The 20,740-nt window shown below is 27.9% G+C and overlaps 2 protein-coding genes across 3 annotated transcripts in view; one reads left to right on the top strand and one right to left on the bottom strand.

Annotated features, from left to right (window-relative positions):
* LOC117179488 (protein fantom-like) overlaps positions 1 to 20,740 on the bottom strand; it is a 40,442-nt gene that overhangs the window by 9,843 nt on the left and 9,859 nt on the right. Inside the window, exons 2-6 of one of the 2 annotated variants that reach the window (XM_033371345.1) lie at positions 5,953 to 6,051; positions 4,842 to 5,080; positions 1,073 to 1,179; positions 599 to 704; positions 269 to 501 (exon numbers count right to left, since the gene is read on the bottom strand). In XM_033371345.1, coding sequence (XP_033227236.1) covers positions 269 to 501; positions 599 to 704; positions 1,073 to 1,179; positions 4,842 to 5,080; positions 5,953 to 6,028 — 761 coding nt within the window. In that variant the 5' untranslated portion in view covers positions 6,029 to 6,051. Of the gene's footprint in view, positions 1 to 268; positions 502 to 598; positions 705 to 1,072; positions 1,180 to 4,841; positions 5,262 to 5,952; positions 6,055 to 20,740 lie in introns of those variants that run through there. The other variant, XM_033371346.1, reaches the window with a different exon arrangement.
* LOC117179489 (F-actin-capping protein subunit alpha) overlaps positions 15,109 to 20,740 on the top strand; it is a 7,516-nt gene continuing 1,884 nt past the window's right edge. Inside the window, exons 1-2 of the mRNA XM_033371347.1 lie at positions 15,109 to 15,331; positions 18,077 to 18,326. Of these exons, the coding sequence (XP_033227238.1) occupies positions 15,131 to 15,331; positions 18,077 to 18,326 (451 nt within the window). The 5' untranslated portion in view covers positions 15,109 to 15,130. The remainder of the gene's footprint in view (positions 15,332 to 18,076; positions 18,327 to 20,740) is intronic.

The raw sequence follows: 20,740 nt of genomic DNA, 5'->3' as shown, positions 1-20,740 counted from the left end.
ACGTGGTTGTGGCTGAAATTTTACCGCGATTTCGCTGGAACATTTCAGTGTTGAAATGTTGTCACAGGCTTATACTGCCCAACATATTGGACAAAGCCTGGTTTTACCCCATCATTGGCGGACTGGGTTGCAGTTAAGTACACGATGGTTCAGGGATCGAACTCCGGACCTCTGAGGTGAAGTCCGAGGGTCTAACCAACTGAGCCACCGAGGCTTTATTTTATTATTATTATTATTATTATTATTATTATTATTTATTAAAACTCACTTTGACGTTTCTTGAAGGACTTCTTTTAAATGATTCACTTCTTCGATCAAACAATCTTTCTCGTTTTGAATAACTTTAAGTTTTTCACTATATTCCTCAATTTCCTTTTTGGTTCGAATATGTTCATCATTATCAACAGTTTTTTCTCTTTGATTTACTGTCTTGCAACTCGTAAGTTCAATTTCCAACTCTGATATTTTGGAAACCATTTCCCTTTTCTCTGTCTCAAGTTTCTTATAAATAAAAATTTATATGAAATAGGAGAAAATGCAAATGACGATAAAAATTCACATTATTTGAATCAATAATTATTTATTTTGAAAAAAGTACCTGAATTTCAAGTAGATGCTTTTGAATTTCGCTGTTGTCATTTCCATTTTGAATTAAACAGGTACAGGAAGGATTTTTTGACCTTATTCGTTCGCTCCGACAAGTCCTGAAATTTAATCTGTTAGGAAAGATGAAACGAATTTTCATAAGAGATAATAAAATTCCCTATATAAGACCGGTTTGAGACATGGCTTCGCTTGGCCTTGATCCTAAATGGGTGTAATCCAAACGTAAACAGGCAGAAGGCCGTATGAACCATTCCTGTCGGAGTTGGACGCATGACGCAACCTGAATCAACCAACACGCTGAGAGTGTGGCCTTCGAGCTGTTTGTCACGCTTGACTGAGGACATACTGTCTTTCGGCCATGCGGCTCCTCTCATCCAGAAACTGTTAAGACTATCAGTTCTTGGAATATCGTAAACCGAGGCGTCTTATATCAGGAGTTGAGTGTAATTATTATTTTTTTACTTACATAGCACCTGAAGGCGTTCCGGTAGGTTTTTGACATCTTGTGGGTGATCTTGCATAGGTTACACGACATAGCAACTGATTTCTTAAAAGGTTTACTTTATTCTTGAGCTAGATGAGAAAATAAATTATCACGAAATTATACAAATTTTATTGCAAGTAGAAATGAAATTATAGAATGAACAGAGAAATTCTATTCGGCAGTTCAGTAGTTCAATTTTAAGTAAGAAAGGGGATTAAAAGGGAACTTTATTTGTTGTCGAAAAATGTCAATATCATATGGGTATCTCGTGAATATTGAATGAAAGTAACTGCTAACAGCAGCGCTTTTTAGCACGTTTGTTAGTCATTTTTCTGTTAAAAACTTTTTATAGCTAGTTTTGAAGAATCTGTTGAACATTTTAAGCAATCTATACTGATAAAAATACATCGAAAAAATATTCATTAAGACAAAAGATTGAACAATATACAAATAACAGAATTGAACAATGTTCCTTAGGGTGGTCCAAAAATTACACTTTTGATTTTCGATTTTTCGGTGATAACACCCCCTCCTCTCAATTTGTTCGATTTCTGGAAAAATAAATTCCCTTTTTTCGTATCGGTCAACATTAACCCGCTCCTCCAGGCTTTTGAAATTAACATGGGGGTTTAGTTGGAAAAAGGTCAGTTTTCCAATAAATTAAAAAAATAAGTTCTTGTTATTAAATTCTTGTTAATTTAATTGCCGCCATCTCTTCGTATTATGTCCCGAAAATACTCTAACAAATGCAAAATATCTTTTTCACGTAAAGCTCATGCTAAAAGCAGTATTTTCAACCATTTTGTCAGAAAATTACAGTGAAACCCTTTTATAGCGCCGATTTTGGGACGGACGGTGGGTGGGAACTAACTCATTACAGACCACTCCGCTTTTCTTGGTCCACGCCTGAGTGCTCGTCTGAGTGACAACCGCAGATCCCTCGCACCCCTCGCAGTTCCTGTTACACCTAACTGCGGAGCGGCGTCAATTCTCGGAGGGGCTATAGAAGGGAGGGCTATTGAAGGGTTTCACTGTATTACTATTCGATAAGTTACAAGTTTATATGTATTTTTTATCTAATTTTCAATGGTTTCAACAATTATTTTTTAGCGATTTCAAGGATAATATTTCTTGCTTAACATATTTGGTAATTATCTAAACAATTTTCACTTGTTTGAACTATTTTTACTACGTTATTCGGAGAACGTTTTTTTGTTTTAATGAAACAATTAACGAATTTCAAAACTAGTATTTGTTTCATTTAGGACATTTGGTAATTGTTTAAACAATTTTTATTTGGTTAATCCGTTTTTTCACAATTTGCAAAAAGTTCTAAAATTAATGTCGCAGATGGTGAATGTTGAGATTGATATTTTTTGTGGAAGAGAGTTTGCAATTACTTAAACAGTAAATATTATCACTTGTCTTTTTCATGATCAATTGCAGTATAAGTTTTGAATTAAGAAAATACTAAATAATAACTGACATAGTGAAGAGAGATTTAAAAAAAAACAATAATGTTTTCCACCTTTCCTATGAAATGGCGCAAGAGTATGATTACTAATTGTTTAAATAATTGCTAAACTGTCTTCAGCAATAAATATTATTCATTATTCATTAACTGCATCATTAAATCCGTAAAATAGATAAATTTCAACATTTTTAAACAAATTAAAATTATTTGAAAAATTCTAAACTGTGTTTTATACAAAATATTAATTTTAACATTCATTAAATACGTTATTGATTTCAGAAAGTAGCACCTTTTCAAGATTTACTAGGAAAAAATTGTTTAAACAAGTGGAAATTGTTCAAATAATTTCCAATTATCATTAAAAAATACATTACGCTCAAAATTCGTTAATTTCGTCTCTAATGCCTGAAAATAGTAACTTTTTGTATGATTTGCAGAGAAAAATTGTTGAAATAATTACCAAATATTTTAAACAAAAACTATTGTTCTTAAAATTCATCAACTGCATCGTTTATTTCGAAAAATAATAACTTATGATAACAAAATTTTTTTTAACATATAGTAATTATTTCAAAATTAAAAATTAGTTAGAAAATACTTTGAAACTTTTCGCTTATCGAATATACATAATTTATGTTGAAAAAGATTTAAAAAACGTCTTTGGTATGAAATTTACACAAAACTGTTATTTTGTATTTTTGGGGCATTATCTGGGGATAATATCAGGGAATTGGGGTAGAGGTTCAAAAATTAAAAGTTATTCGGTGGAAATTAAATCTTGAATATTCATTGGCAAGTGACCTAATTTTAATTTACAAAAAGTTAAGAAAAAGTACTTCTTTTTCCATTTTTTCGAAAACCGAGATATTCCCATTTAACATCCAATGTTAATTTCAAAAGACCGATTTGAAAAAATAGATTATTCTTTTCCCGGAAAACAAACAAATTGTAGGATCAAACACCAAAAATCGAAGGTCCAATTTTTACATGTATAAATTTGGGCCATTTAAAATTTTTTCTGAATTCTTTTCAGTAAAATCCTTAAGTTGTTCAAACCAACTTTTTCTGTGTTTTTTCCTTAAACGTTCAAGTTCGCTTCTAATACATTTGCATCAGTTGAAAGATCTTAGACATTAAAAATATTTATCAATGTTAGCTAAAAAATATTAAAATGTAAGAACTAAATAAAAATTTTTTATACGACGAAAAGGGTGGCAGTATAGAATACAGTAATAAACAAATTTTAGTTACAATTTTAGCATAGAATTTTAGCGTAGTGATGCTTTTTTCCTTCCCTTCAGATAATTCTTGAAATAATAATTATTTATTGAAAAAGAAATGGTTTCTTTAGATAGTTCTTTCACCGAATGACCCTCTAGCTTTTTTGTTGAAAATTCGTCTTTTTTGGTTGACATAATTTGTTTTTTTTCTAAATTTTCTTAGGCAGCTGAAAAGTTAATTATTTAGTTGAAAATTTAACACTTTTCTTATAAAATAATTCAAAAGAATAATTTTGACTGGTTGGAAATTCGTATTTTCCGGTGGAAAATTAAACTGTTTCGTAGAAAATTGGTGTTTTCGGCTAGGAAATGTAACAGTTTGGTATTTTAGTTCAATATTTATCTCTTTGGTTGTAAATATACCTATTTGGTTGAAAAATCTTCTTCTTTTGGCGGAAATAATTTGTTTGGTAAAAGTTTTATGATTTGGTTGAAAAGATAATTGCTTACTTTAATAAATATTTTCTGCTTGCAAATTAACCGTTTTTTTTTTAAAAAATTCGTCTTTCTGGCTTAAAAATTTAACAATATGGTAAAAAATTCAACTGTTTGTGGTTTAAAATTAAAATCATTTGTGGTCAAAGTATAAACTATTAGATACATTTTTCGTTGAAAATTTATATTTTTGGTTAAAAATTCAAGAACTTGATTAAAAGTTCAACTTCTTTGTTAAAAATCCTTTTTTTTCGTTGATGATTCAACATTTTAATTGAAAATTCATCTGTTTGGCTGAAAACTGTAGAATTAATTTATTTTTCGAGTTCAGTTTCTAGAATGAATCGTTAGCGATTTCTTAGTTGTCGATGATCTTCTTCTAATCTACAAAATTAGCAAATATTTCCCTAGGGAAATATTTTTAAAGCTTTCAAAGCTTCTCGTTTTCTTACGGAAAAATGGGATTTAGTAAAAATAAGGACGGACTTTGATCCCCGAACAAAAGAAAATGATTACTGTAATATATTTAAAATAGTTAAAATAGTTCAAAAGAATATTCGACCTTGTTGTTTTCAGATTCAAGAGTGGAAATTATTTCTTTGTTATTACAAATATCTTGAAAGTTGACACAAGCTCTCGGGTTCGAAGAGATCCTCATAATTTTTGTAGATAGCTTCTTAATTTTATCTTCCTGTCTATTGGATAATTTTTTCAAGTTTTGCATCTCATCCATCAATCGTAAATATTTGTCCTCGAGTTCGTAGCGATCGAGTTTGCCGACTGAGTGACGTTCCCTAGGATCTATCATTTTTTAAAATTTATTTATGTTTATCCTTTTCTTAAAAATCCTTGACTTTTTTTCAATTGGAATTCAAACATAGATATTTTATTCAAAATTAAGAGGACATTCAGATTGATTGATCAGTTTTTAATTTTTTTGTTGCAGAAAGTAAATCCACTTGAAATTTGGACGATATTCAACCTGAAATCAAATTTAGAATTCTATTTAAAAAAGGTGCAAACTGCTTTGGATCTGATAGTAAAAACTAAAACCCTTAATAAATGCTCTTAATCTTCTCAATTTTTCAAAAAAATGTGTTAGAAAATGTTTTCAGGGATAATTTAATTTGTAGATACAACAATAGAATGTTCGAACAATTTATTTAAAGGGGAATTTTTTAATTTTCAAGTCACCAATACAAAATAGTAGAAAGTGAATGTCCCCTTAAATGGCACGTTACTATTTTTAATTGTCACTTATAACTTTTAAGATAAGATGAATCAGTTGAAGCATCAGTGTGCTGAGTTGTCTATTCAATTCTATCATTAACTATCATTAAATCATTTTTACGGCAATCTTTAAGAACAAGAGTTAGAAAAAATATATAAAAAATAATTGCCACATACAATAACTTATAAAATGTTCTACTTATTTTTAAATTGTACGTTTTATCTTGATAAGTAAATTGTTCATATTACCATGCGACCATAATTATTTTTCAAAATATTTTAGGGAAATTCGAACAAAATTTAAAACGCATTTCAATATTGTGCAATAAATTGAATAATATCTCTTGCCTGCTAATAGGCAATTAAACTTCCTCTGTCGTTTCCTCTGACTCATTCCTCTCTTCATACAAATGCAATTGGGATTTGAAAGTGAGTTTCCAAACCTATAATGCTACTACGGCAACTGTCTAAACAGGATCCTTCCTTCATTGGAAGAAGATTGTCTAGGTCATCCACCATTTTTAAAGATGCGTCTACAGCTCCTGCAAAAAATAAAATGAAAAGATATTATAGTGACATTTATATTGAATAAACCAGAAAAAAATAACGCACCACGCGCAATTATTACACGTTTCTTATTTTGATTGTCTAATTGTCAAATTTAAATATGTGCTTCAATTTAAAGTACTATACAATATAATTAGTCATCATGAATTAAAGAATATATTAAAATAGTTACATTAGTACAGTCAAATTGGGATTTTTGCTAGAACAAAATAGCAGCATGGAGAAAGTCTTAAAATGTTTGGATGGAAGTCCTCTTGAAGCCCTGTATAGCTGAGGTTGAAGTCTTAATGATTTTTTTGTTATTAACAAAAAACGTGAAATCGCAACATTTTTTCAACGTGTTTGTTGGGATTATTACTTTCGATTAAGAGATAGGCAAAAAAAGTGTATAAGAATTTGTTTTTGTAAAATTAAATAAGCTTTAAAATGAGCCCTCAGCAAATATTCTACGAAAATAGTTTACGAGATGTGAATTTTTAATTAACATTGTGCGTTTTTCAGGAAAGATAAAGCGAGATGATAAATTTTCATTGTAGGAGAAAAAACGCGATCGAGTTTTTCCTATTGGATTCTCAAATTGGATGGTTCAAAGTGCTAAAAAAATTTTTTTCTGATTTCAAAATTCAAAAGTTACAAAGGGGTGGGGGAGGACCTTCTTTAAAAATTCATATATAAACAAAAATTTGTTTAGTTGAATTTCGCTGTAATATCTAACAGATTGTGTATCTTCAGGAAAAAGTATGTTTAAGACGTACAGAAAATTGTTCACATTATTTATAACAAACGTTATAAAGAATAATTTTGTCCATATATATAGCTGACAGAAAAATCTGGAAGAAGTTGGGTATAACCACTGAGGGAAGTAAATTTTACGGAGTGGCTATTTCGCCATACATGTATGTCGAAATAGCCGACGCTAGCTTATTTCGACATACAATTATGGCCAAATAAGGACGGTATTTTGTTTCACCCTTTCGGAATATATGCAGGAGAGGGTGACGGTCAAAATGAGGAGATTAATTTATTTATTATTATACCGCGCTAAAAACGAATGCGCGAAATTTAAATTTCATTATACTTTGCTATTATAGCTACGAATGAAACATTTCAATTTTAGGAAAATAATAATAAATTGTCATGTCCGAATCTATTTCAGTTTATGCAACTTCAAGTAACAGAATCATTCGCTTCTTAAATATGTTGTGCATTATAGACTTTAGTGTGAGGTATTACTTGTAGAACGTTTTAAAATAAGCAAAGTTTTTTTTTTAGAATTTTCTGAAATATATCGTCAGAAAAAAATCCATGCTTCGAGAGAAAAATCCTGGCGGCCACAAAAGTGGCTTAACCCATATAAAACGTATATAATGTGTCTATAATAGAATTAAACATGTAACAAACAAAAAATAAAAAGGTGGAGTACTTGACAAAATAGTAATTTAATGTTTTCAGAAGAATATTGTAACTTTTAAAATTTTTCTCATTCCTCGAAAGATCTGGAATCTGGAAGGAAAATTTAAATATGTGTATTAAGTACAAAGTTATAGCTGTTTAAATACAGAATTTGTAAATATTTTTAAATAAAACTTCAAAATTCAAATACTGATAACATCAATTTTTTTTAAATCGGGAAAACAAGTGCCGTTCAATTTTCTCGAAAACACAACATATTTTGTCGCCAAGATATTCCAGGATTTGAAGTTCAACTCTGGCTTCTGGAAAAAAAGTTTTCTATGATTTTTAGAATTATAATGATATTGACATTCAAGTCTTATGAAACAAGTAAGTTTAAAGCTTACGAAAAATAATTGTTTTACCAATATCTGTTTATAGAAATTTTTTAATAATAATTCAGTTGAGTATTATAAGAATCATTTCTATTTTATGAGTGCAGATTAGCGGGTGTTCCAAATTTTTTTGTCTCGAATTTTCATGAATATCGCCCGGAAATTTGTTCGAATCCACACAAAAATAAAACCATTGCTTTTGTTTTGTTTTTGAACTGAAACTCAAGTTTTATCTACGCAATCAGCCATAGAATACATATGAATCATTACTTTTTAAGAAACACCACCCACAAGTCTGTTTTTAGTGTTCCAAAAAAACCCCATAAGTGAAAAAATGGATTTTGCGACTTTTTGGCGCTAATTATGATTTTTTTTGTCTTTTTAATGCAAATTGATTCTGGTAAATAAGATACCACTTTATACTGATAACTTGTTGTTTAAAGAAATTGTTTTTAGCAATTTTCTCGTAGAATAATGCTAGAAAATTTGAGTTTTTTCCACAATTTTTCACTTTTTGTCCAATTCTCAATTAAAGTGAGTTGTGTTAATTATTATTATTAAAATTCAATTTGAATAATGCTAGAAAGTTACGATTTTTCTCAAATTTACCAATTTTTGTCTACTTTTCACTCAGGGTGAGCTAAAAATTAATCCAACTTAGCCAAAATAATGATTCAAACAAAATATTATTGTTCATAACTATATTTTAACATAATTGTTTAAACAATTTATAATTGTTATCTATTACATCTATTATTATGTTATATATTATATCTGCTCTTAGACAAATGCTAAAAAGTTGCTGTTTTTTGAATTCTTAAACTTTTTCTCCAGGGTTCACTTACAATCAATAATTGATACAAGTTTTTAAAAAAGCTTATTTGAACAAGTGATTATTGTTTATGACTATCTTTTCTTAGAGTGAAGCTAGAAAGTTTTGTTTTTCTAAAATCTTCAGTTTTATTTGAACTTTTTAGTTACGACCAAATAATAAGTGAACCTCAAAAAGAATAATTTTTCTAATACTATTGTACTTTTTTCAAGTGAATTATTTTTTCGCTTGTTCCAATGCTTAAAAAATTATTTTGAACAAAAAAGATATCCTACACAAGAGGCAAAAGCAAATAGTGGAATAATTAGGAGTGGGTGGGAGGACTAAGTCTGTAAAAGACATTTCAGAAAAATACACAACTTTCTGACATTAAGCAAAGATGATTTATCATCAAAAATTTATTTTTATTCTCCTAAAATTGAAATGTTTAATTCGTATAGCTGTAATAGCAAAGTATAATGAAATTTAACTTTCGCGCATTCATTTTTAACGCCATCTGACAGCAGTGGTCAGAACCACCTCTGAGCTATGTCTTGAGATTTTGAGATTAACTCGCCTCTCATTCTCATATTATGCTTGTGCAACTACCATTGCCTTTTTAATGATTAATTTCGTTACTATAATCAACCATATAATAATAAATAAATGACTCTCCTTATTTTGACCGTCACCCTCTCCTGCATATATTCCGAAAGGGCGAAACAAAATACCGTCCTTATTTGGCCATAATTGTATGTCGAAATAAGCTACCGTCGGCTATTTCGACATACATGTATGTCGAAATAGTCGCAGCCTAAATTTTTAAAATAATTTTTCCAAAGTCCTACGTGAAATATATTAGTGGCAAAGAAAAATTATTTAAACAAATTTTATAAACAATTTTACAGAACTTCTCTGGTAGCTTCAAGTATGGAAAAATTATTGTTTATAACGAATAGTTATGTATAATGTTTAGGCGAAATTGAATTCAACATATTTTTTTTACAAAATGTAAATGATAAAAAAAGTGCTCTCCTATCTCTTTATATTTTCTGGATTCTGAAATCCAAAAAAATGTTTTCTAGTACTTTGAACTCTCCAATTTGAGAATCCAATAGCATAAACCCGACCGCGATTTTTGTTCCTACATTTAACATGATGTAGGTTTGAACAATTTTTTTCGCTTCTATTCTGAAGATTTACAATGGGAATTTCTTCAATTTCAACAATTTTCAAATGAATAATCTTCAATTTTAAAGATGCTCCACTTAAAACTCTTTAATTTGAAATGTCAATAAATAAAAAATCTTAAATTTTAATGATTTTGGAAATCACCGGTTATGTTTTCAATTCTAAATCTTTCAAATTGAAGATTTAAATATAAATTAGTAAAATTACCAAATTTTTAATAGTAAGACTTAAAACTGTAAATTTTGCAGTTTTGAAGAGTTGCAATTAACATTTATTTAATTTTACAGATTTGAAATTGCAAATATTTCATTTGTGAACAGCACAAAAGAAAACGTTGATTTATTTTTCGGTAATTCTGATGTTTTTACATTCTCGTCTAAATGAGAATGTATTGGTTTTATGTGAAATATGAATTGCGCGGATCCCATCAAATGACGACTTTGAAAGTTCCCCTGAGTGAGAAACTGTTATTTAGATTATTTGTAGTACAAGAAAACCGAACAATTTATCTTAATGACTTTTTCTGATAAAAATATTTTGAGTCAAACAGCGCAAGAAATCAAAAAAGTCAAGAGAAGAAAAACTTTCATTTTTGAAAGCACTATAAGATTATTATAAAAACTTTTTGAATTTTCTTGAAAAAATGAAAATTTAAATTTTGACGGTACAAAAAATAATGAAAAACAAAAAATTCCATTTTGCGGTCAAACTATGCAAGATACAAAAAAAATGAACATACAAAAATGGTGCTCTCGGAGAAGATCTACAAATTTGTCGTTGATCATTTTTGGATAGGACGATTAGTTTTATTCTTATTCGTAAAAAACAATATTAAAATTTGTTTTTAAATTCATTTTTGGACAAGACATAAGACACAAGTTATTAGATAAAATAGATAAAAGTTGTTCACCAAAAAGTAGCTATAATTTTGTTCATTATTATTTTTCGATAAGATGCGTGGTTTTTTTTTTTTTGTTTAAATCGTAAAAAATAACATTAAAAATAGACAAAATTAAGTGTTTGGAAAAGCGATACAAACTATGAAAAAAAATAAACATGAAATGTGCACGAAAAACACGTATACAAATTTTTTATTAATAGTTTTCTGATAGGTCACATAGTTCCAGTTTTAATCGTAAAAATAAGATTAAAAATTAACATTAAAAATTTATAGAATAACGTCAAAAGTTACGCAAAAAATAATACACAAAAGTAGTAGTTTTTGTTCTGATCTTAAAAATATAAAATTAATAATAAAAAATTCAATTTTTGGGCAAAGGACACAAGCTACGAAAAAAAAGTATTGACAAAAGCTGTTCAGCCGAAAAAGAGCTACAAATTTGTCATTAATCGATTTTTCATGAGACGGGTAGATTTGTTTTAGTCGTAATAAAACAACATTATAAATAAAAAGTTAAATTTGTGAAAAAAGGACACAAGCTACGAAAAATGTAGTTGTTTATCCAAAAAAGAACTGCACATTTATTACTAATTATTTTTTTTAGTACGCGCAGTTTTTGTTTTAACCATAAAAAATAACATCAATAATAAACAACTAAATTTGTGGAAAAACAAAACATGTTATGCGAAAAATTAATAAACGAAAATTGTTCACCCAAAAATGTCTACAAATATGTGATGAATTACTTTTTAAAATGATGCGTATTTTTTGTTTAAATCGTAAAAAAAACGTCGCAAATAAACAAATTATGTTTTTGGAAAAATGGCACAAAGTTCAATAAAATGTTAATTAACAACATTATTTTTTATATAATGCGTACTTTTTTTAATTATAAAAACAGATCTGTTTCAATATCAATGCATGCATATTATGAATTGCAATAATATAAATTCATTGAAAAGAAACATTGTTCAAGGTATCTGAAAATAAAAAGTAGTGCAAAATATGGAAAAAATATTAAGGAGAAATAAATTTGTACATTATTTTGCAATATCTCATTTAAGTATCTTCCTCAATTCAAATTAAATTTAAATTTAAACTGAATAATTTCCATCCAATCGCAATCATTTCAATTGGAAACAGAATTGTATAAAATTTCAAAATGACTTATATTAATAAACTGACAAACTGGATGATAGAAAAAAAGAAAGATAAAAAATACGATAAATGAGCGGAAATAGAAGCTTTAATGTGGCTCAATGGAATATATGATTTTAAAGTGTATTTATACATATTTTTTAATAATTAAAAAAAGTTTCTTAACATCAAAGGAATGTTTTATTTAGGGATACAAAAAATTTACCCAGATTGCCTATTTTCATCCAATCTTCATCATATTTATTTATCAAATTTATTTTAGAAATGATAGAAAGTTCGAAATTTATTTTTAAAAGTAATTTCCGGTAAAAATGGTCGGCCTAGTTCTATTTCGAAATATAATTTAAATAGTAACTTTATTCTCAGTTACTGACAAGGTTAATATTTATTTTTGAAAGTCGAGCCTTCTAGATTTGAGGAAAAAAGTCCTGGGTAACTGAAAGTAAAACTTTGAATAGAAAAATGAAAATTAGATCTTAGTACTCGGCTCGTATATCTTGCCCTGGCAATAAGCCAAAGAATCGCGATAAAATTGAGCATCGGAGGCAAACGACGAGTCTGTAAAATCAAGAGACGACTTCAAAATAAGTTGAATCTTCGACGTGAACTTATTTAGGATATAGATATTTTTTATCTTTTTGAGCTAAAATTGGTTTTAGTTTTTAAAATAACAATTTCTAATTGCTTTTCGCTAAAGTCTTTTTTTTTTAGAATTGAATATAAAATTGTAAATTTTAATCTTTTAATGTTAAAATTAAATAAAATTAAACTTTATTTAATTTTGAAATTAAACAAAATGAAACTTTATTTAATTTTAAAATTAAACCAAATGAAACTTTATTCAATTTAATGTTGTCATTCTGATTGTGAATAAAAAAAGGGTTTTCTTATGATTGAATTGGCCATTTCAATATGCTGTATCAAAGACTAGAGATAACAGACAACATCACGATTGCCTTATAAGGACGTTTTGCTGGGTTAATGAATGCGAACAGAATCGCGCGCACTTTACCGCTCTCAATAATTCAAATAAATGCTTGAATAAATGTTGATTCAAAACTATGTTTTTCAAAAACTAAAATACTTTCATGAAAATTAAAAGATTTAATTTCAAACTTTTAATTAAATTTTATATATAAAGGACGAGCAAGTTGTTAGAAAGAGTTTTCTTATCGCGTTTCAGAACCACGCCTGATTCTGAGTCTGTGACGAGAAATTACGACTTGTTCAGAGAATGTGAAGTTTTCCCAGGTCTGTAATAAAAATGTGGTTGTTGAATTATTTTGTTCAAATTTTTTTATCCTAGACAATTATTTGTAGAAAATTGACTTTTTATTGTAATGTTATATGTATCTTATTTTTGAATAAAGAATTTGGAAGAAAATAAATTGTATCATCCTCGGCAGGTTTTTTGATTCTATAAACATGAAAATTTACATTTTTTAAACTGATTGGCACCATTTTAGGAAGTTATTTTTAATTTACATTTTAAAATCTAAGAAAGAAAGTAAAGTATCAAGCAATCGGTTTTATCTCCAGCAATAACATTTGTTTTTAGAATTAAATTCTTTTAATGAAAAAATTATGTTTTGAAGACATAGCTGTAACTGAAGGGTTGCAGTACAGAACTAGATAACAAAATCGCAATTTTTCATGAGAGCGAAATAACATTATGTGAAATCAAAACCACCATTCAAGATAAAACAAAAGTTTACTCCCGAGCTGAAGTTATTCTGAATTAAGCCTGAGAAGTATGATTTTAAAAAGTTATTCAGTTCCGAGAAATAGACTGTACAATTTTTATTTAAAAAAAACTAACTACTGACATATTGAATTTTTAAATTGGAATGATTGGAACTATTCTGTTCCGGGAAAATAAAGATTTAACAAAAAATATTAATTTTACAGGGTTTTTAAAAATATTAAGAAGAATTCGAATCAGTTTAAAAGATATTTAGGACATTTAGAAGTTTGGAAAAATTTAATTAATTTGTTAAGCAAAAAAAATTATAACATGGAAAATTAATTTCTTGATTGAAAATTAATAAATAATATAAATAATGAAATTGTTCCATCTTGCCCCAGTATGTGTCCTGTTACGCCCCAAGCCCGAGGCGAGATGGTACAACAATCCAATTTTTTAATTTGTATTTTTTATTCGTTCGTAATTAATTGTTTTACTACATTTAATTCAAATAAGAATACACCTACCTACCTTTTTCCTTAACTTTTACGGAATAATAGGTTCTGATATATTCTACCAACCATTCGTTTACCGCCTTGCATTTTTTGTATTTCGGAAGAAAAATAATTGCCGTTTTGGCAATTGTTGAGATATGAAGGTTTTTCTTGTTTCAGTTTATCCAATTTAGCGTACTCTTTCAAAATCCATAAAAAAATAAAAAAGTAATAAAAAGAAGTCACGTAATTTTTGACTATTTTAAAACAGGAAATACTTCTGTTTTCAAAAATCCCATCTTTTCTGTTCCAGAAATTTTTCCGAATAATAGGTAGCAATGTAGTCTACTTATAAGCATTGTTTCGTTTGGTATTTTTTTGGGGGAAAAATTATAATTTTTTTCAAACCTTGCGTTTATTTGAAATTTTTGAGTTTGTCCAGTTTTTTGTCCTATTTCAAAATCCAGAATTAAATAATAAACCATGGTAACGCTATTTTTGGTTTTTGGATACAAAATAACAAATGGAAAATGTGTCATCAGTAGACTATGTACCTAAAAATTATTATTCCTAAAAATCTCAAGTAAAAAAGATAGGCTTTTCAAAAATATTTTTTTTTTCTTAATAATGTTGCCTTTTTTCTTTTTTTTTTTAATTTTTAGTGGATTTTGAAATAGTGAAAAAACTGGATAAACTTAAACAAGAAAAACCTAAGAAAAACCTTCATATCTCATAAATTGCAAAATGGCATGGGGTTTTAAGTAAAATTGGCAACAAACTCATTGTAGCTTTAAAATTGAAAAGTATTTGTAATAAATGTAAAAATGCGGCGATGTTAATTGAAAATAATCTTAGAAAGTCAATTTTGAAATGCATATCTGTGGCAAACTTCAGGGTCGTGAATGGTTCACCGGCCGACCAGTGATAGGTGGGCAGCTGGAGAAAGGTGGGGCAACCTGTGATGAACAGGCCATGGTTATTTGACACATCGGTTGAGTGTGTACGTGTGTGCGCTAGTGTAAGTTAAGATGGCGGCGGACGGAGATGTCGTGATTCCCGATCAAGAAAAAGTGCGAATAGTTTCGGATTTTATTTTGCACTCACCCCCAGGCGAGTTCAACGAAGTTTTTAACGATGTGAGGGTTCTACTAAACAACGACAATTTGTTGAAGGAGGGCGCATCTAGTGCATTTGCCCAATACAACAAGGACCAGCTCACGCCTGTTAAGGTACATTTCCTCATCTCTGACAATCTTCCTCGATTTTTATGAAAGTATTACTATTTATCCTCAATGTCCTCTCTGAAGATAACGAACTTTTCCTCCTCAATCACATCCAATCACATCTAGTCGAGATTCCGTTAGTTTCTTCCGAATTAAACTCCCGTGAAATCGCGGTTAATGACGTTTGGCTTTTTTCGAAATCGGAGCAATGAGTATTTTTCTCATGCTTGAGATTCATTTCCGTTTATTCTTGAAGCGGCTAAATGAAGATGAATTTTCTTTGCCTTGATTTTATGTGGGTGGTAGGTGATTTCTAGGTTTTACCGAGAGGCAAATTTTATTCGGAGTATGACCTATTTCGGAGTTCGAATGTGGGGTGACATTTATTCTTGTTTTTTGACAAGTTTTTAGGTACCAAGATTTCGTTCTAAACAGCCTCTTTTACAGGTCACGTAATATTTTATTTTTAGATAGAATTAAAAAAAGAATAGCTAGAAACAAAAAAAAAATCCGACTATTTTTCGGTGAACGTTAATTCGTTTTAATTGAAGTCCAGTATTAGATTTTTGTTTCGGAAATGCATCCCTTTTGGTTAGAAATTTTAGTATTTTATTTTAGTATTTAGTTGAAGTATCTTTTCTTTTTTTTTTTTTTAGTTTTAAATTCATTTTTGACTGAACATTGATCATTTATATTTAAAAATTGAACTAATTAATGTTTCGTTGAGAATTCCTTTTTTTTAAGTTGAACTACTTTGTTAAAAAATACTTTTATTGGTAGAAGATTGAACTATTTTGTTGAAATTTTTGAACCTGAAAACGTAACTTTTATATTTTTGATAGCTAACTAATCGTTTTTAGTTGAAAATTCACTTTTATTTTTAGTTACGAATTCATTTTATTAACTGCAAATTGAACTAATTTATTTGTGACTGAACATTGATAATTTCTGCTTGAAAAGTCAACTATTAAATGTTTCATAGAGAATTGATTTTTTTGGTAGAAATTTTAATTTTATTACAAATTTATTTTATTGGTTGAAGATGGAACTTTTTTGTTGAAATTATTTAACTGAAAATGTAACTTTTCCATTTTTAGTAGAAAACTGATCGTTTTTAGTTGAAAATTCAAATATTTTGTTGAAAATTGATGTATTTTGTTGCAAATTCGTGTTTTTTAGTCGCAAGTTAATTTCTTTTAATAAAAATTCAACTACTTGGTTGAAAGCTGTACGGCTTTGTTAAAAACTCATTTTTCTTAGTTGAAAATTGAATTATTTCGTTGAAAATAAATTTTTTGAACTGCATATTTAACTATTCGATTTTTGTTTGTCAACTGATCCTTTTTAATTAAACATTCCATTATTGGGTTAAGAATGATATTTATTGTTGAAAATTCCTATTTTCTTGTTTTCGTAATTTTTTTATTAAATTCAACTGTTTTTTAAAATTTTAAATGGAAATCTTTGCTTAAAATATCAATTATGAAATTTTTTATTAAGAGTTCATCTTTTTTTGTTAAATTTAATTTTTTAATTAAGAATTAAAATATTTTTTTGTTTAACTACTTGGTTAAAAGTCGAACTTCTTTTTTAAACTGCGTTTCTTTTTGTTAAAGATTTATCATTGTAGTTGACAATTCAACTATTTTGTTAAAACGTCATCTTCTTTGGTCGAAGATTGAATTGGTTTTTGTTAACAAATTTTCTTTACTTGAAAATGAATTTTCTTAGCTGAAAATTTAACTAATCCATTCTTTTACTAAAAACTGATAATTGAATTACAAAAATGTTCAAACCATGAAATTTAAATCATTCCAAGTTATTAAGGGTACGAAGGGGTTTGATTTAATTAATATTGATTACGACGAAACATTACGATTTTCCAGCTGAAATCATTCAAAATTAAATCATTTTGCATATAGAAGCGAATTATTCAAAGCCACGTAGATCCAGTTTTAAACCTTTAAAAATAAGAAAAAAATTTCAAATGAACTCTTAGGTAATTGTCATGCTAGGGAAAAAATTCTACGATTTTAAGAATAAGAATAATATTAACAGTCATTTCTTATGAAAGAAAAAGATTGCTCTTTACGAAAACAGTTGAAAACTTATGTATGAAAAATAATAATTTTAACAATAAGGTTTGTCAATAAATTTTTTCTTGCTTCACTTTATACTAATTTAAAAAAAAATGTTTCACGTTTAATAAATGATGGATTATTTTGGGGGAAAATCTTTTTTACAACTCTGCTGTTTTTAATTTTCAAAATAAGTAGATAATCTTCAAATATAGTTATCTGTTAGAAACAATTTCTTTCTAAATTGGAAGCAGTAGAGTTTTAATGAATGTTTTCTCAAAAAAAAAAAAAAAAAAAAAAAATCAGACATCCTTTATTAAAATTCAAACATTTTTATATAGTATTATCATAGATAGTAAGATCAACATTAATTTTCTTTTAATTGTTAATATAAATGATTTTGTATCTTTCAGTAAAGTTATTTTCATTCTTAAAATCATAGAAAATCCATTTTTTCGACATCAGTTAACAGTTGAACAATTTCCAATTGAAAAAGTTAACAATATTATCACTGAATGCATTGATAAAATTGGCGAAAGATTTATTAATTAATTAGTATAAATCTCCCTTAGGGTTATTTTCGTTAAATAAGTATTCGCTCAGTAGAGGAAATTCCCTTTTCAGAATTTCCAAATGAATCAGAACTAATCATTGTTGTTTTTTGTTTATTCAGATAGAGGGAAGCGAATACCCGGCGCTTATAACTGAGCACAATGACTTAGGAGGTTCGAGGTTTTATGACGGCCGTAGTAAACAGAGTTTTAAATACGACCACCTGAGAAAAGAAGCTCAGGATTATGAGCCATACGAGCCAGATCCTACTGCCGAACCCTGGAGATCCGCGCTTCAAGATGAAATAACGACATACACTCAAAATCACTATAGACATGGAGCCTCTTCAGTTTTTGGAAAAAGCCAAGGAGGTTTGTATTTCCTTCTTTAACTCCTCAATACTTATTCTACTAAAACTGCATCTTCCTCTTTTAAAAATGAAAACATTCCGTCTGTTAAAAGGTCCACATGCTTTCGAAATTTTGTGAATAAGCTAAATTAATGTTTTTTCCTTAAATTTTATAAGACTGTTTACAGGCCTCGGAGGCATCACACTATTGACACTATTTTGGAAAAATGACACTAAAGACTTTATTTTCTCACAATTTATTCCCTAATGTCACTATTTCTTTCATTTGCCTTGAAACTTATTATTTAACTTCATTAAAATCTTACTGTTTCTTATGAATTTGTAATGTGCCTCAACTTTCAACCAAGTAATTGATTTTTCAGTATGAAAAGATGAATTCTCGATAAGCAAATGTAATATTTGAACCAAGAAAAGATTTCAACTTTACAAACAAAAAAACCCGTGCAATTTAACCAAAAAAAGACGAATTTTTAACACAGCAGTTTCATTCTTAACCAAAAAAATGAGCTTTCTACGAAATTGTTGATTTTTCAACCAAGAATATTAATTTTTGACCAGAAAAGAAGAATTTTTCACAAAATATATTTTTAACCAAATAGTTGAATTTTCAATAGATACATTTTCAATTAAATAGTTAAAACAATAGATGCCATGTTGTTCAATTTTTAATTAACTAATCCTTAGTTTATATATGTTTCATTTCTAAAAGTTTTCAATTGAGCTAAATAGTTAAATTCTTATACTAAAAAAATGTAATTTTAATCAAAAATAATGTGGATATATTTTCATTTCAGGGCATTAATTTTAAATTTAAAAAAGACCATTTTTTCACCAGAAAAGTTTAATTTTGTACCAGATAGTTTAATTTTCTGCCAAGTTGCTTAATTTTTAAGCGATCAGTTTCTTTTTTCAACAAAAACAGTTAAATTTTCAGTTATGAAAATTTGTTTTAAACCACCAAAAACACGGATTTTCCACAAAATACATACATTTTAACCAAATATTTAAATTTTTAGCTAAGAAAATTAATTTTCTATCGGAAAAAGGATCATTGTCAACAAATTACAATTATATTTTTTTCGTTTCAAAAAATTTTTATCTAAACATTTCAAATTTCTACCCTACCAAAGCCAAAAAGATGAATTTTCTATAAAACAATTACATTTTCAACCCGAGAGTATGAATTTTCCTACAACAAAGTAAATTGTAAACCGATCAGTTGAGCTTTCAACAGAATATTTAGATTATCAGATAAAAAATGCATGTTTAAACAACAACACAAATAGAATTTTCCCTAAAATACATTATTTTGATCGAAGAAGATTAATTTTCTAGAAAAAAGCCGAAATTTCAACAAATTACATAAATTTTTAACCAAATAATTTTGAGCAATTGATGTCCATATGTTAGTCCATATTTAATTGTTTTTCCAATACTTAATTGAATTTTCAACCAAGTTGTTGAATTTTTAAATCAAAAGACGAACTTTCTAGAAAAAAGCTAATTTTCAATCGATTTGTTTCACAAACTTGGTTAGTCCACACATACTTTTGGAACAACGTAATCCATCCCCTTTTCCAACTCTCCCTATTAGGGGTGACTATATCCTTATTTTAAACAAAACAAAAATTATTTTGCAAACCAAAATTATGAATCTTTCAGTAAAAAATGAACTTTTAAGAAAGTATTTCAAGTTTCAACGAAGTATTTAAATTTTCAACAGAATAATTAAATTTTCAGTTAAAAAAGTTTGCTTGCAAACAGAAGAAAAACGAATTCTCAACTAAAATTATGAATCTTCAACCAGAAAAAGAACTTTTAAGAAAGCATTTCAAATTTCAACCAAAGAGTTATATTTAACAAAAAAAAAAAAACGAATTCTTAACAAAATACTTGAATCCTCAATAAAAACAAATTAATTTTCAACAAAACAATTGCAGTTTTAACCGAAAAATTAGATTTTTTACGAAAAAGGCGAAGTTTCAACAACAACAACAAAAAACATAAAATTTTAATCAAATTGTTAAGTTGTTTACAAAATTATTGAATTTTCGAGCCGAAAATACGAAGTTTCTATAAATCAGTTGAATTTTAAACAAAAACAAATCAATTTTTAACGGCACAGTTGCATATTTAACTAAAAAGAGTAAAATTTTAACAGAGAGAGATAAGTTTTCAAAACAAAAGGGTTGACGTTGAACAAAATAGTTTAATATTCAACAGATAAAAAACTTGTGAATCAAGAAATTAAAAAATTTTAATCAAATTGTTGAATTTTCAAGTAAAATAATTTAATTTTAGACTAAAGGACTTCCAGCTGCAAATAGTTAGATTTTTTATTGGGTTCTATTAATTCACGTCGCATTTAAGTGGAGGAACGAGAGAAACAAGTGAAATAGGGAAAATACTGTGAAG

Source organism: Belonocnema kinseyi, chromosome 9 (assembly GCF_010883055.1).
Source record: "Belonocnema kinseyi isolate 2016_QV_RU_SX_M_011 chromosome 9, B_treatae_v1, whole genome shotgun sequence".
Lineage (NCBI taxonomy): Eukaryota > Metazoa > Arthropoda > Insecta > Hymenoptera > Cynipidae > Belonocnema > Belonocnema kinseyi.
Note: the sequence above shows the minus strand (reverse complement) of the source record. Positions and strands in the feature narration are given on the sequence as shown.